This window comes from Trachypithecus francoisi, unplaced genomic scaffold (genome assembly GCF_009764315.1).
Source record: "Trachypithecus francoisi isolate TF-2019V2 unplaced genomic scaffold, Tfra_2.0 Lachesis_group5, whole genome shotgun sequence".
Lineage (NCBI taxonomy): Eukaryota > Metazoa > Chordata > Mammalia > Primates > Cercopithecidae > Trachypithecus > Trachypithecus francoisi.
In genome coordinates, this window is record NW_022681470.1 from 97,619,128 (window position 1) to 97,634,720 (window position 15,593).

At 45.6% G+C, this 15,593-nt stretch overlaps 1 protein-coding gene across 10 annotated transcripts in view; it reads right to left on the minus strand.

Annotated features, from left to right (window-relative positions):
• Positions 1–15,593, minus strand: part of PIP5K1A (phosphatidylinositol-4-phosphate 5-kinase type 1 alpha) — a 53,346-nt gene that overhangs the window by 10,285 nt on the left and 27,468 nt on the right. For all 10 annotated transcript variants that reach the window (XM_033196359.1, XM_033196356.1, XM_033196357.1 and 7 more), the window contains 8 exons: positions 13,700–13,780; positions 8,687–8,817; positions 8,122–8,239; positions 7,784–7,936; positions 5,987–6,286; positions 3,620–3,825; positions 1,135–1,218; positions 224–272 (listed from right to left, as the gene is read on the minus strand). In XM_033196359.1, coding sequence (XP_033052250.1) covers positions 224–272; positions 1,135–1,218; positions 3,620–3,825; positions 5,987–6,286; positions 7,784–7,936; positions 8,122–8,239; positions 8,687–8,817; positions 13,700–13,780 — 1,122 coding nt within the window. The remainder of the gene's footprint in view (positions 1–223; positions 273–1,134; positions 1,219–3,619; positions 3,826–5,986; positions 6,287–7,783; positions 7,937–8,121; positions 8,240–8,686; positions 8,818–13,699; positions 13,781–15,593) is intronic.

The following is a 15,593-nucleotide window of genomic DNA, read 5'->3' on the forward strand; positions in this document are numbered from 1 at the left end:
CTGTAGTCCCAGCTACTCGGGAAGCTGAGGCAGGAAAATCACTTGAAACTGGGAGACGGAGGTTGCAGTGAGCGAGATCACGCCACTGCACTCCAGCCTGGGTGCCAGAGTTAAGACCCTGTCTCAAAAAAAAAAAAAAGAAAAAATTGCAAGAAACCGAGGAGGCCAATCAGAAGTGATGGAGGCAGAAGTGGGTAAGAGAGCCTCTAGTATTGCTACTTACCCCATCATGTACCAGGGCTTTCCAAGAGTGCTCCAACTTCTTAACAAACCTGCAAGAAAAATGTACATCACCTCCTCATGTCATTTTTCAATAAATGATCTTAGTAACTTTATATTTTAGGGGGTTAAAGGGCTAATAGAAAACCTTGAAAAGACAGAAGCTGAGAAAGCACATCTACTAGTACACTGGTTTTCCCAAGAACAGACATAGCAGTGATGGTTCATCATGGAGACCAATGTTGTTTCTAGGTAAGTCAATTATTCCCCCATGGGAAAAGGTCAATTTATGTCCCTGGCAAATCAGGAACATGAATATTTATTATAAAAGGAGAGCTGAAGGAACAGATGGGCAAGACTGCAAAGGGTAGTTAAAACTGGATGATAATACTGAACCAACAAACCAAGTACTGTCCAGTCCTCATTAGTACTTAAAACCTTACAGGAACAAAACCCGGGTCTAACATTTCTAGCTCCTCCCTGATCATCACTTCATTGCCTCTTAGTTCCACAGGCTGATACTTTTTACAGAACACAGTGACCCTCCTGTTTTTCCTCCATGGAAAAGGGCAACATTTCGAGCTGTATCCCAATGTGGAGCATGACTCATCTCATAGGTTTTTGCAAAGAGCCAGACAGATGGCATATTCCACCCCGGTGCTTCCAAGACTGACTCAGCTTTCCACAGAAGGTATACATTATGTCTGGGGAGATGGGGAAGGGAGGGTTATAAAGGCCAGGGAAAGAGGCAAAATCAAGGAAATAAACCATCTGAAAACTAATGAAGTAAGTAACCAGACTGCAACTCACTATTCTTGCTTCTGGAAGAACTTGGCAACAAACCCATCTAAAAGAGAAACATGAGTGGTTATCTGTATCCACCCTCTCTTAATTTGGGATCCATATGCTCCTCACCTGTAAGACTGCAGAATGTCAATGATGCCAATATAAAGCAGAAGCCTTTCCCCTTTACTATTCCGGGCAGGGATGCCACCCATACTGGAAAAGGCAAAAAGGAAAGGGTGAGAAAATCTGTTGGCTAGTTTAGTCAGATCAGGACAGGGAAGTGAAACCTAAACATAACTGCCTCATCCTCCATAAACCAGGAGATCAGACAATAAGTGATCAAGAAAACAAAAAGAGAAAAAAATATATTAAAAAAACAGTAGAAAATGAGATCCTTTCTCTAACCCCAGGAACTCTCTAGAGTATGTATTATAATCTAGTTTTCTCCAAATCTCCTTGCCTACCTCTTCCACTCTGATTCCACCAAAGAGAATCTAAAATTCGGCCGGGCGCGGTGGCTCAAGCCTGTAATCCCAGCACTTTGGGAGGCCGAGACGGGCGGATCACGAGGTCAGGAGATCGAGACCATCCTGGCTAACACGGTGAAACCCCGTCTCTACTAAAAATACAAAAAACTAGCCGGGCGAGGTGGTGGGCGCCTGTAGTCCCAGCTACTCGGGAGGCTGAGGCAGGAGAATGGCGGGAACCCGGGAGGCGGAGCTTGCAGTGAGCCGAGATTGCGCCACTGCACTCCAGTCTGGGCGACAGAGCGAGACTCCGCCTCAAAAAAAAAAAAAAAAAGAGAATCTAAAATTCCACTACTCAGCAATTTTGGGAATGCTCTCCTAATTAACTCAACTTTAGTACTTTTGCTATCTTAATTTATGCCCACTAAGACACTCTTCTTGACAGTCATGTTACAGGATATCTTTTTTTTTTTTTTTGAGACGGAGTCTCACTCTTTCCCCGGGCTGGAGTGCAGTGGCCGGATCTCAGCTCACTGCAAGCTCTGCCTCCCGGGTTCACGCCATTCTCCTGCCTCAGCCTCCCGAGTAGCTGGGACTACAGGCACCTGCCACCTCGCCTGGCTAGTTTTTTGTATTTTTTAGTAGAGACGGGGTTTCACCGTATTAGCCAGGATGGTCTCGATCTCCTGACCTTGTGATCCGCCCGTCTCGGCCTCCCAAAGTGCTGGGATTACAGGCTTGAGCCACCGCGCCCGGCTGGATATCTTAAAAAAATAAACAATCTAAGATATTTGTGGTATTTCAGTAATTACACTTACTAGATAGATCCATGATGAAGAAGGATGCCTTCCACAAAGAAGTCTATAATAATTTTTTTTTTTTTTTTGAGACAGGGTGGGTCTCATTCTCTTTGCCCAGGCTGGAGTGCAGTGGCATGTACAGTGGCTCACTGCAGCCTTGACATCCTGGGCTCAAGCAATTCTTCTGCCTCATCAGCCTCCTGAGTAGGTGGGACCACAGGTGTTCACCACCACACTTGGGTAATTTTTGATTTTTTGTAGTGATGAGGTCTCATCATGATGGTCAGGCTGATCTCAAACTCCTGGACTCAAGTGATCCACCTGCCTCAGCTTCCCAAAGTGCTGGGATTACTGGCATGAGCCACTGTGCCCAGACCATTAATTATTTTTCATTAAGTTCTAATATATTACTAACAAAAAGAGAAGATTAAAAAACGATAATAAAGTTCTAATATAATTTGCAGACACGCATCTAAGACTATAATTTTTTAAGTCTTTAATTCTTGAATAGCTCTCCTTCCCACATACATTATAAACCCAAAATTAATCTTCTTTTCCTTTTACATTAAGAAAGCTCATTCAGGCCGGGCGCGGTGGCTCAAGCCTGTAATCCCAGCACTTTGGGAGGCCGAGGCGGGTGGATCACGAGGTCAGGAGATCGAGACCATCCTGGTGAACACTGTGAAACCCCGTCTCTACTAAAAAATACAAAAAACTAGCCGGGCGAGGTGGCGGGCGTCTGTAGTCCCAGCTACTCGGGAGGCTGAGGCAGGAGAATGGCGTGAACCCGGGAGGCGGAGCTTGCAGTGAGCTGAGATCCGGCCACTGCACTCCAGCCCCGGCGACAGAGCAAGACTCCGTCTCAAAAAAAAAAAAAAAAAAAAGCTCATTCAAACTCACTCTATACTTCTATAAACATTAATGTTACTGATCCAACTGCTGAGTCAAGGCTACTCCTTTCCAGAAGCTGGGTCCCTTCCTAAAGAAAAAGTGCTGTGGCAGGGCATGATGGCTCACGCTTGTAATCCCAGCACTTTGGGAGGCCAAGGTGGGTGGATCACCTGAGGTCAGGAGTTCATAGACTAGCTTGGCCAACGTGATGAAACCTCGTCTCTACTAAAAATACAAAAAATTAGCTGGTTGTGGTGGTGGGCGCCTACAATCACAGCTACTCAGGAGGCTGAAGCAGGAGAATCGCTTGAACCCAGGAGGTGGAGGTAGCAGTAGGCCGAGATCGTGCCATTGCACATCACCCTGAACAAGAATGAAACTAAAAAAAAAGAAAAAGAAAAAGAAAAAGTTTCGTGGGCCTATGCTCTCCTCCCTAGTGGCCCTGAGCCCACTCACTGGTCATCAGTCTCCATGGTGCCACCCCGTCGAGCCTCTCCCTGGATGGATTCCATGGCTGTGGAATACAGAGCCTTCTGGGGGGCCGGTCTTCGAGTGTCAACTGAGTACTGTGTTTCGCTGCTTAAGGGCTCTCGTTGTGCATGATCTATATTATGGATTGACATCAAGAGGCTATAATCCATTATCTTGAAGCTCTGCAGCACCTAACGGAAGGAAAAAACATGATCTGAGCCTTGGGGGAAATAAAAATATTTTGTAGGATCTCACCATTTTTTTGTTTTTTTTGAGAAAGGGTCTCAATCTGTCACCCAAGCTACAGTACAGTGATGTGATCTCGGCTCACTGTAGCTGCAACCTCCCAGGCTCAAAGGATCCACCTATCTCAGCCTCCCAAGTAGCTGGGACTACAGGCACACACCACTACACCTGGTTAATTTTTTATTTTCGTAGAGACAGGGTTTCACCATGCTGCCCAGCTGGTCTCTAATTTCTAGACTCAAGGGACCTGCCTATCTCAGCCTTCCAAAGTGCTGGGACTATTGGTATGAACCACCATGCCTGGCTTGACAGCTTTCATGATGTAATTATTTAATTTAGTCTTACAGTGAACCTGTAAGGCTAAACACAGGATTATCTTTTGCCTCTTCCTACTTTTTTCCCTGGAGAAAAGTATGTTAACCTCCTCTGGCTAGATTTTATTTATTTATTTATTTTATTTTATGCCCCCACCCTTTTTTTTTTTTTGGAGACTAAGTCTTGCTCTGTCGCCAGGCTGGAGTACAATGGTGCGATCTCGGCTCACTGCAACCTCCAACTCCTGGTTCAAGCGATTCTCCTGCCTCAGCCTCCCAAATAGCTGGGATTACAGGCACGTGTCACCACATCCAGCTAATTTTTGTATTTTTAGTAGAGTTGGGGTTTCACCATGTTGGCCAGGCTGGTCTCGAACGCCTGACACGGTGATCTGCCTGCCTCAGCCTCCCAAAGTGCTGGGATTACAGGCGTTAGCCACTACGCCCAGCCTGGTTAGTCTTTATTTACATACCCTTAGCTTTCTCTCATTTGAGTACACATAATTTTTCCAAGTCCCACTGCCTAGCCCACAAGATCGTCTTTGTTCTTTCCATGTATGTCTCCATGAAGAGAACACTACCTTCTCGAGAGAACAAGGAGTATGTATTTGTGCTGTGAAGATTCCACAATGAGGTTGTGGTAAAGTACACTTTGTGACAGAACAGATCTGTGGTAGGACCTTGTATGACTAGCTTCAATTGAGTTAAACATTTACTGAGTCCCCACCATGTACAGTGTACTTGCCTCCTTACAGAGATATAAAGATATTAAAGAGAGAGTTTCTGTCCTCAAGGACATTATACATTTAGAAAGGGATACAAATGTAAAATAAACACAGTACAGTTTAATATGTGCAACACCGGGAAGTGTTCACATGATAGAAGAGTACAGAGGTCAAGAGTGATATCTAGGCTGGGTGCGCTGGCTCACACCTGTAATCCTAGCACTTTGGGAGGCGAAGGCAGGCAGATCACTCGAGGTCAGGAGTTCAAAACCAGCAGGGCCAACATGGTGAAACCCTGTCTCTACGAAAAATACAAAAACTAGCCAGGCATGGTGATAGGCACCTGTAATCCCAGCTACTTGGGAGGCTGAGGCAAGAGAATCGCTTGAACCTGGGAGACGGAAATTGCAGTGAGCCGAGATCATGCCATTGCACTCCAACTTGGGCGACAAGAGTGAAACTCGTCTCAAAAAATAAAAAATAAAGTAAAACGTAGATACATTTATCTGTTAATGACAGGGGCAGCATGAGAGGATGAAATAGGATAAAAAGTTAAGGTAGCTTCTTAAGAAACAAAGCTAGGGAGATGACAGTCAGAAATGGTTAAGTGCCAAACATGTGAAATCCCTATTGAGAGCAACAGCAAATGGACTGAAGAACGATATTGAAAGCCCAAGTGGGGTTGGACATCATAAATCTGTAGAGATGCCAGTATACATGCTTGTATAATATTCTTCAGCAGCACTCAGCTTCCAAAATATAAATTTGGATTTGGCAGCCAGGACCAAAATCTGAGGAAGGATGATGCTGGTGTGAAAATAAGCAGAACATTTGACTATGAGGCCCAGGCTAGCTAGAGAAGGAAATAAATCCCACTGTGGGAGGATAAATGGGGAGAAAGTAAAACTGTAAAGGAATAGCAATGAACTAATTAAAAGTTATTTTAAATACAGCCCAGGACATACAGTGCTAAGGAACAGAGTCCCATCTCCCACAAACTTAATGCCTAAGAACAATCAAGCTGTTTTAGTAACTCAGATTTTTTGGTGTCAAAATAACAAACTCACCAAACAGTCACGCTGCAGGGTCTTACAGAGAGCATTGTACATGTCAGCATCCAAAAAAAGACCATCAGGGATGTCTTGTAAGAAGTCTAGGTCTTTAAATGTGGGAAGAGGCTTCTCTCGCTCTTTCTGGGAAGCCCGCCGTTTGTAGGTTGAGCCTTTGAGGTCATATTTGATATGCATTTTTACCGATCTTGGTAAAAGATTGTTCATCACCACAATTCGAATGTTCTTGCCACCTGCCTGCACACAGTACAGTCCATAGAATTTAGGCAGCAAAGTCCGAGGGTTCTGGTTGAGGTTCTGAGAACACAAAAGTAAACAGAAGTAGGAGAACAACTTAGCTGATTTTCAGTGAAACTTGAGGGCAAAAGTTACCACCCATCCTCCCATTATCTCCTATATGAGATTCAGACACAATCTGTCTGCCCGTAAACCTACATCATATATGCTTTAAATTTCCCTATACATCTATTTCAATGATAAGTTCACCATCAAGTTGTGCCACAGACTCTTCAATACAGAAATCAGTCAGGATACCAATGTAAGATGGATATATTTCTTCAGAGAGATCTGAGAGAAAACGACACCCTCTGCCCTGGGTATAGTATATTCCTGAGGGTAGTAAGGCAGGTAAGGAGAGTTACCTAACTTCTCCAGAACCTCCAATAGCAATCAGTCACAGTAAGGCTGCAGAGAGTATTATCAAGGGAAATAACCTACTTCGCTCCCCAAACTAGAAGCTGAACTAAGAACAGAAGACGAAAACAGCCAGGTGCAATAGCTCATGCCTATAATCCCAGTACTTTGGGAGGCCAAAAGGAGGATCACTTGAGCTCAAGAATTTGAGATCAGCGTGGGCAACATAGCAAGACCTCATCCCTACTAAAAATGTATAAAAATTAGGCCGGCCACAGTGGCTCATGCCTGTAATCCTAGCACTTCGGGAGGCCGAGGCAGGCGGATCACGAGGTCAGGAGTTCGAGACCAGCCTGATCAACATGGTGAAACCCTGTATCTACTAAAAAATAAAAAATGAGCTTGGTGTGGTGGCACATGCCTGTAATTCCAGCTACTCAGGAGGCTGAGGCAGGAGAATTGCTTGAACCCAGGAGGTGGAGGTTGCAGTGAGCCAAGATTGCACCACTGTACTCCAGCCTGGATGACAGAGCGAGACTCTGTCACGAAAAAATAAAATAAGTTTACAAAAATTAGCCAAGTGTGGTGGTGCGTGTCTTTAGTCCCAACTACGTGGGAGGCTGAGGTGGGAGGATCACTTGAGCCTGGGAGATTGGCAACACTTAAAATAGAATAGATAAACAAAACCTCTTTTACCATAGAAAGGCAAAAGAAATGGGGTGAAAAGCACAAAACTGAACTACACTCTTTTTTTTTTTTTTTTTTGAGACAGAGTCTTGCTCTGTTACCCAGGCTGGAGTGCAGTGGCACAATCTTGGCTCACTGCAACCTCTGCCTCCCGGGTTCATGCCATTCTCCTGCCTCAGCCTCCCCAGTAGCTGGGACTACAGGCCCCCGCCACCACGCCTGGCTAATTTTTTGTATTTTTAGTAGAGACGAGGTTTCACCATGTTAGCCAGGATGGTCTTGATCTCCTGACCTCATGATCTGCCTGCCTCGGCCTCCCAAAGTGCTGGGATTACAGGCGTGAGCCACTGCACCCGGCCTGTACTACGCTCTTGAGATAGAAGTGCTGACACAGTTTTACCCTGCTGAAGACAGCCTGCCTAGTCCTGCCCAGAAGTGGGCAGCACAGGTGGACGGTGATTCTCTCTCCCTTACCATGTAGTATCCTGGAAGCAGCTTCTGCAGAAACTCCGCCTCTTTATGTTGGACTGTCTTAATAATGAACTCATCGTCACTGGACACATAGAAAAGGGAACCACTAGCTCCAGAGCTGCAGAGTTCAATCAGCGGCTCACTGCAGAGTGAATACTGGGGCAAACAGAGAAGAACTAAGAGATTTAGACACATCAGGGCCTTGCCCAACACAAAAATCATCTACAGATGCAATTCTTTTCTAAATAAAAACCAGAGCAAGACTGTGGAAAAAAGGGGCCTTCCTTTGGGAATATCCCTCTGATACTGGAGTCACAGGGTCCTGATATCCAGATGCTTACCAAGTAATCATCGGGCCGGATACCAAATAGCTCCCGGAAGTAGCGGAAGGCAACAGGTGCATAGGTCTTGAAACGAAAGTCATTGTAGTGATGAGCAGGGGTCAGGTTGCTCCCTTCACTGTGGGGTTAAACAGAGGTAGCCATAACTTGCCAGTCCTATCATCCAGAAAATCTACCTTGCGAAGACACTCAAGAGTCACCTCATGGTGGGGGGAGTGGGGGAATACATTCCTCCTAAGAGAATCAGGGCCCTTAGATGAGTCACTTAGTGAGACAATGGCACGGCATGGACAGCAAGACACAAGAATAAGAAGGAGTCACACTGCCTCCTATCCAATGCATGAGGTTTTTTTTTACAGGTCAATCCATAGGACAGAGGCTAATGGAAACATCTAGAGGATAGCATCTGCTCTCCGAACTCTCTAGTCCTACATCACCCTGATTATAACCAGGTTAAGAATTGGACACATGCCTAAACTGTCAGACCTGAACCCCTAAAACTGCCCTGGGCTGATTTGAAAAGGCCACATTTCCAGGACATACTCCTGAACATTAAACCCTGTACCTGGGGAAGAAGATACTCTCCACCACGTAGAAATCTTGCATGAGGACATCACGCTCTGGTTTGGTACTCAGGCTCCCCACAGTGTGGGTAATGCCTAACTGGATGGCACCTTTCAAGGCTGATGAGGTTGTCTGAGAAACAAGAGAAATTAGAAGAAAATTCCTACTATAAGTAGGACCATAACAATAAAAATTCAGAAGGGAGAAGCTAGAAGAAACACTTTTAAAAAATGTCCTTTAGTCTGAGCAATAGTTCAGATAAAACTGGGACAATCCAGTTTCCCCATCCCTATGCTGTACTCTGCAATTAAGCTTAGTAAAGATTGGAAGGACAGTGAGGATACAGAATAGCAAAGCTGGACTCTCTGAGCCAGCCTCAGCTAGGCAAGGTGCTCCTGTTGGCCCGCCTAAACAAGAGTTCCTTATCTGTATTTGGAAGACACATAGTATTGACAGAACATTCTTAGTTCTCACTCCTAAGGTTTCTGCCCCCAGAGTGTATCTGGAGCCCTCTAAACATTTCCTTCATCTGATATAGAATGTAACTAAAATTAACCAATATTCCTGTTTTTTTTGTTTTTTGTTTTCTTTGAGAATGAGTCTCGCTCTGTCACCCAAGCTGGAATGGAGTACAGCAGCGTCATCTCGGCTCACTGCAAACTTTGCCTCCCCAGTTCAAGCGATTCTCATGCCTCAGCCTCCCAAGTAGCTGAGATTACAGGCATGCACCATGATGCCTTACTTATTCTTTATATTTTTAGTAGAGATGGGGTTTCACTATGTTGGTCAGCCTGGTCTCAAACTCCTGACCTCAGGTGATCCACCTGCCTAGGCCTCCCAAAGCTCTGGGATTACGGGCATGAGCCACCATGCCCAGCCCTAAAATTAACTAATATTCTGATCTGACTGGCTGGTGGCAGAAACTTCAGTCCTCTAAGGAAGAGCCTGACTAGTGACTCAAGGACAAAAAGGTGGGGTGGGTGCGGTGGCTCACGCCTCTAATACGAGCACTTTGGGAGACGGAGGTGGGCAGATCACTTTAGGCCAAGAGTTCAAGAACAGCCTGGCCAACATGGTAAAACCCTGTCTCTACTAAAGACACAAAAATTAGCTGGGTGAGGTGGTATGCACCTGTAGTCCCGGCTACTCGGAAGGCTGAGACAGGAGAATTGCTTGAAGCTGGGAGGTGGAGGCTGCAGTGAGCCAAGATCACACCACTATATTCCAGCCTGGGTGACACAGCAAGACTCTGTCTCAAACAAAAGGACAACAGTGTGGTAAAAGAGCTCCTAACTGAAGAAGAAAGCATGAAAGACAAATTATTTCTGAGAGCAGTATTCAGATTTAGAATTACCAAACTATGGTCAAAACACAAATACAAGAGCCCCACTCTTACAATCCAGGATTCCAAGCCCATGGGAAAGTATCGCATCATCTAGATCTTTGCTGTCTGATAACAGTAGCCACCAGGTACACATGGCCATTTAAATTTAAGTTAATTTAAATTTAAAACTTCATTTCCTCAGTCTTACAAGTGTGGCTTTTAGCTACCATATTAGATAGCACAGATACAGCACATTTTAATCATCGCAGAAACTTTGATTAGACAGCTTTGCTCTGTTTGCCTCATCCCCAACCTCTACCAGACATTACTTATATTTCTACTTGGTCCTCAATGGGCATTAAATTACAACTAGTTTTGGTTTTTTTTTTTTTTTTTTGAGACGGAGTCTTGCTCTGTCGCCCAGCCTGGAGTACAGTGGCGTGATCTCGGTTCACTGCAAGCTCCGCCTCCCAGGTTGACACCATTCTCCTGCCTCAGCCTCCCTAGTAGCTGGTGGGACACCAGGCGCCTGCCATCACGCCCAGCTAATATTTTGTATTTTTAGTAGAGACAGGGTTTCACCATCTTAGCCAAGATGGTCTTGATCTCCTGACCTCGTGATCTGCCTGCATCGGCCTCCCAAAGTGCTGGGATTATAGGCGTGAGCCACCGCGCCCAGCCTACAAATAGTTTTCTTAATGTACAAATAGGTCAAAGGAAAATAATTACTATTGTTTTTAAGTGTCTGCCTCCCCAGTTAGAATAGAAACTCATCTTTTTATTTCACTATTCAACATATAAAAAGAGCTGGCTGGGCGCGGTGGCTCACGCCTGTAATCCCAGCACTTTGGGAGGCCAAGACAGGCGGATCACGAGGTCAGGAGATCGAGACCATCCTGGCTAACATGGTGAAACCCTGTCTCTACTAAAATACAAAAAAAAAATTAACCGGGCATGGTGGTGGGCGCCTGTACTCCCAGCTGCTGGGGAGGCTGAGGCAGGAGAACGGCGTGACCCGGGAGGTGGAGCTTGCAGTGAGCCGAGATTGTGCCACTGCACTCCAGCCTGGGCGACAGAGCAACACTCCATCTCAAAAAAAACAAAAAACAAAAAACAAAAAGAGCTAAATGGTCGAGTGCTGTGACTCATGCCTGTAATCCCAGCACTTGGGGAGGCTGAGATAGGCAGATCACCTGAGGTCAGGAGTTCAAGACCAGCCTGACCAACACAGAGAAACCCTATCTCTACTAAAAATACAAAATTAGCCAGGCATGGTGGTGCATGCCTGTAATCCCAGTTACTTGGGAGGCTGAGGCAGGAGAATCACTTGAACCCAGAAGGTGGAGGTTGTGGTGAGTGGAGACAGTGCCATTGCACTCCACCCTGGGCAGCAAGAGCAAAACTCCCTAGAAAAAAATAAAATAAAATAAAAAAGCTAAATAAGCCAGATGTGGTGGCTGAGGCCTGTAGTCCCAGTTACTCTGGAGGCTAAGGTAGGAGGATGGCTTGAGCCCAGGAGTTCAAGGCTGCAGTGAGCCATCAACGCACTCACTGTATTCCAGTCTGGGCAACAGAGCAAGATCCCATTTCTCTTTTTTTTTTTTTGAGACAGTCTCGCTCTGTTGCCCAAGCTAGAGCACAATGGTGCAACCGTGGCTCACTGCAACCTCCACGTCCCGGGTTCAAGCTATTCTCAGGTCTCAGCATCCCAAGTAGCTGGGATTACAGATGCCCACCATCATGCCCGGCTAATTTTTGTATTTTTAGTAGAGACAGGGCTTTGCCATGTTGGTCAGGATGGTCTTGGACTCCTTACCTCAGGTGATCCACCTGCCTCGGCCTCCCAAATGCAAGATCCCATTTCTTAAAATTTTTAAATGAAGAGCTCAGTAAAAGTAATTGGCATGAGCCTCAGAGCCCATTCTGGGGACTGTCAGGTCCTTGACTGAGAATGAGTCAGTTCACCTCTGCTACTTGGGACAATGAAATAGAGAACGAACACAAAATTTACATAGACCAGAAATATATCTCCAAGAAATCTTCACACCCCATATTAGACAAACTACAGTTGCTAAATGGGAGACTGAACACTGTCCCCCAGGAAGCCTAAACCATCTGCAAATTAGTCCAGAACTCAAGAATCTGGATCCCTCAAGGATCCAGGATGCTTCTGTTTTCCCTTCACCAGCTCACTCTCCACTTTTTCACTATTACTGCTCCTTTCCAGTCCATTTGATATTCAGAGCTCAAAAAAGCAGATGTTCTAGGTACTATTCGCCAGCTAAATGACTGTCTTTGTGGGGAAAAAAAGGGGGCGAAACACAGTCAATCACCCCTGTGACTCCAGCACTTTGGAAGGTTTAGGCAGGAGGAATGCTTGAGGGCAGGAGTTTGACACCAGTGTGTGCGACACAGTGAGATCATCTCATAAAACTAATTTTTTATTAGCCACATGCGGTGGTATGCACCTTTAGTCCCAGCTACTCAGGAGGTTGAGGCAGGAAGATCACTTGAGCCCAGGAGTCGGAGGTTACAGTAGCCTCCCGCTACCTGCCTGTGATCATGCCACTGCAATCCAGCCTGGGTGACAGATTGACACCCTGGCTCTAAAAAAAATTAAAGAGGAAAAGAAATCTGACCTATTGCCTGTATTTGTATAAACAGGCTGGGCTGGGACCTGGCCCTCTATTGATATATATCCAGCAATGGAGAAAAAGAAAGACTGTGAGAGACATGGCTCCCTATGGTAAGATAAGAATGGTTTTCATGTTCTTCTTACATATTTATACCTAACAGGGAAACCCAGTTTCTTCAGCTCAGTAAAATAGCAACCAAAGCCAGATTTGTTCACTAAAAAATTCTTTTTTTTTTTTTTTTTGAGATGGAGTCTCGTTCTGTCACCAAGACTGGAGTGCAGTGGCACAATCTGACCTCACTGCAACCTCCACCTCGCAGGTTCAAGCGATTCTCCTGCCTCAACATCCCGAGTAGCTGGGACCACAAGCGTATGCCACCCGGCTAATTTTTGTATTTTTAGTAGAGGCAGTTTCATCATATTGGCCAAGCTGGTCTTGAACTCCTGGCCTAAAATGATCTGCCTGCCTCGGGTTCCCAAAGTGCTGGGATTACAGGCCTGGGGCACCATGCCCAGCCAAAAAAATTCTCATTTAAACATTCTTCTTTTTTTTTTTTTTTTTTTTTTTGAGACGGAGTCTTGCTCTGCCACCCAGGCTGGAGTGCAGTGGCCGGATCTCAGCTCACTGCAAGCTCCGCCTCCCGGGTTTACGCCATTCTCCTGCCTCAGCCTCCCGAGTAGCTGGGACTATAGGCGCCCGCCTCGTCGCCCGGCTAGTTTTTTGTATTTTTTTAAGTAGAGACAGGGTTTCACCGTATTAGCCAGGATGGTCTCGATCTCCTGACCTCGTGATCCACCCGTCTCGGCCTCCCAAAGTGCTGGGATTACAGGCTTGAGCCACCGCGCCCGGCCTCATTTAAACATTCATATACAAAAAGGAGGCAATTTACCCTTTGAGAAATAAATTCTAAAGTCTAAGCTGTATTATGCGCAAAAGCTTAGGATACCAAGAAACAGGACAGTCAGTAGGTAGAGAGTAATTTCAAGGAAACTGAGTTCCCAGAGTAAGCTGCTGAGCTCCTGGAGTAAGATGAGAAGGTTCCATCCAGACATACCTTTTTGTATGTTGTCTCTCCTGAGGAATCAACACTTCGATGGCCTATTTTCTTGATGGGCATGCCAGAGGCATAAGGCACCTAGAAGAAGAGTCAAGATTATAATACAAATTCCCATGTAAGATACCAAATAGCTACCACAATGATGCATCAAAATAAACTGAAACAATATACTCTTTCTAGATTAAAAACATTTTACAAAACCTTCAGAAGATCTATCCCACACAAATATACAGCTATAATGTTGGTTCCCAATGAATTAAGTGGCTAAAATACCACAGAAGAAAACTCCAAAGGACACATATTTTCCCTTTGGTCCTCAGAAGACACAGAAAATAAAAGTGAATATTTTTATTCTTTATTTTTTTGAGACTCTGCACAGGTGTGAGCTACTGCACCCAACCAAAGGTGAGTATTTCTAAATACCAGCAGAAACATAGCCAGGTGATGGCCGGGCACGGTGGCTCACGCCTGTAATCCTAGCACTTTGGGAGGCTGAGGCGGGTGGATCACGAGGTCAGGAGTTCAAGATCAGCCTGGCCAAGATGGCGAAACCCCTGTCTCTACTAAAAACACAAAAATTACCCAGGCACGGTAGTGGGCACCTGTAATCCCAGCTACTCAGGAGGGTGAGACAGAGAATTGCTTGAAACTGGGAGGGGGAGGTTGCAGTGAGATTGCACCACTACACTCCAGCCTGGGTGACAGAGCGAGACTCTCTCAAAAAAAAAAAAAAAAAGGAAAGAAACATAGCTGGGTGCTGTAATCTCAGCTACTCAGAAGGCCAAGTGGGGAGGATCATTTCAACCTAGCAGTTTGAGACCAGACTGGGTAACATGGTGAATCTCCAACTAAAATATAAAAAATTTGCCTGATACGGTGGCATGCGTCTGTAATCCCAGCTACTCAGGAGGCTGAGGCGGGAGAATCACTTGAATCCAGGAGGCAGAGGTTGCAGTGAGTCAAGATCACACTACTGCACTCCAGCCTGGGCAACAGGGTTCGACTCTGTCTCAACAAAAAAAAGAAAAGAGGCCAGGTGCAGTGGCTCACACCTATGATCCCAGCACATTGGGAGGCCAAGGCAGGTGGGATCACCTGAGGTCAGGAGTTCAAAACCAGCCTGGTCAACAGGGTGAAACCCTGTCTCTACTAAAAATACAAAAATTAGGCGAGCATGGTAGCGTGCACTTGTAATCCCAGCTGCTTGAGAGGCTGAGGCAGGAGAATTGCCTAAACCTGGGAGGTGAAGGACACAGTGAGCCAAGATCGAGCCCAGCCACTGTACTCCACACTGGGCAACAGAGCAAGACTCCATCTCAAAAAAAAAAAAAAAAAACCAGGCAAGAAAGAAGACAGGAGTAAACCAGTACAGCAGTCTAGAAAGCTAGAACGTTATCCCTAAGAGCCAAGATGCCAGAGCAACAGACATGAAATTCCTCTTCATGATATCAATACGCATTAAGTTAATAAGCCAGAAGACTGAGAGACTAGTGGAAACAGGATGTCACAGGTTTTTTTTGAGATAGGGTCTTGTCTCTGTCACCCAGGCTAGAGGGCAGTGGTGTGATAATGGCTCACTGCAGCCTCAACCTCCTGGGCTCAAGCAATCCCAAGTAGCTGGGACTATGGTGTGCACCTGGCTAATGTTTTATTTTTTGTAGAACCAGGGTCTCACTATGTTGCAAAGGCCTGTCTCGATCTCCTGGCCTCAAGCAATCCTCCCACGTCAGCCTCCCCAAGTGTTAGGATTACAAGCATGAGCTACCGTGACTGGCTGGATGTCCCAATCTTAAGACGTGATATTCAAGTTCTATTCTTTCAGCCAAGGCCCTTAGTACCAGAAAACTCTCAGTATATCACCTGACAGATGCTGGAAGATGTTCTGAGAGAA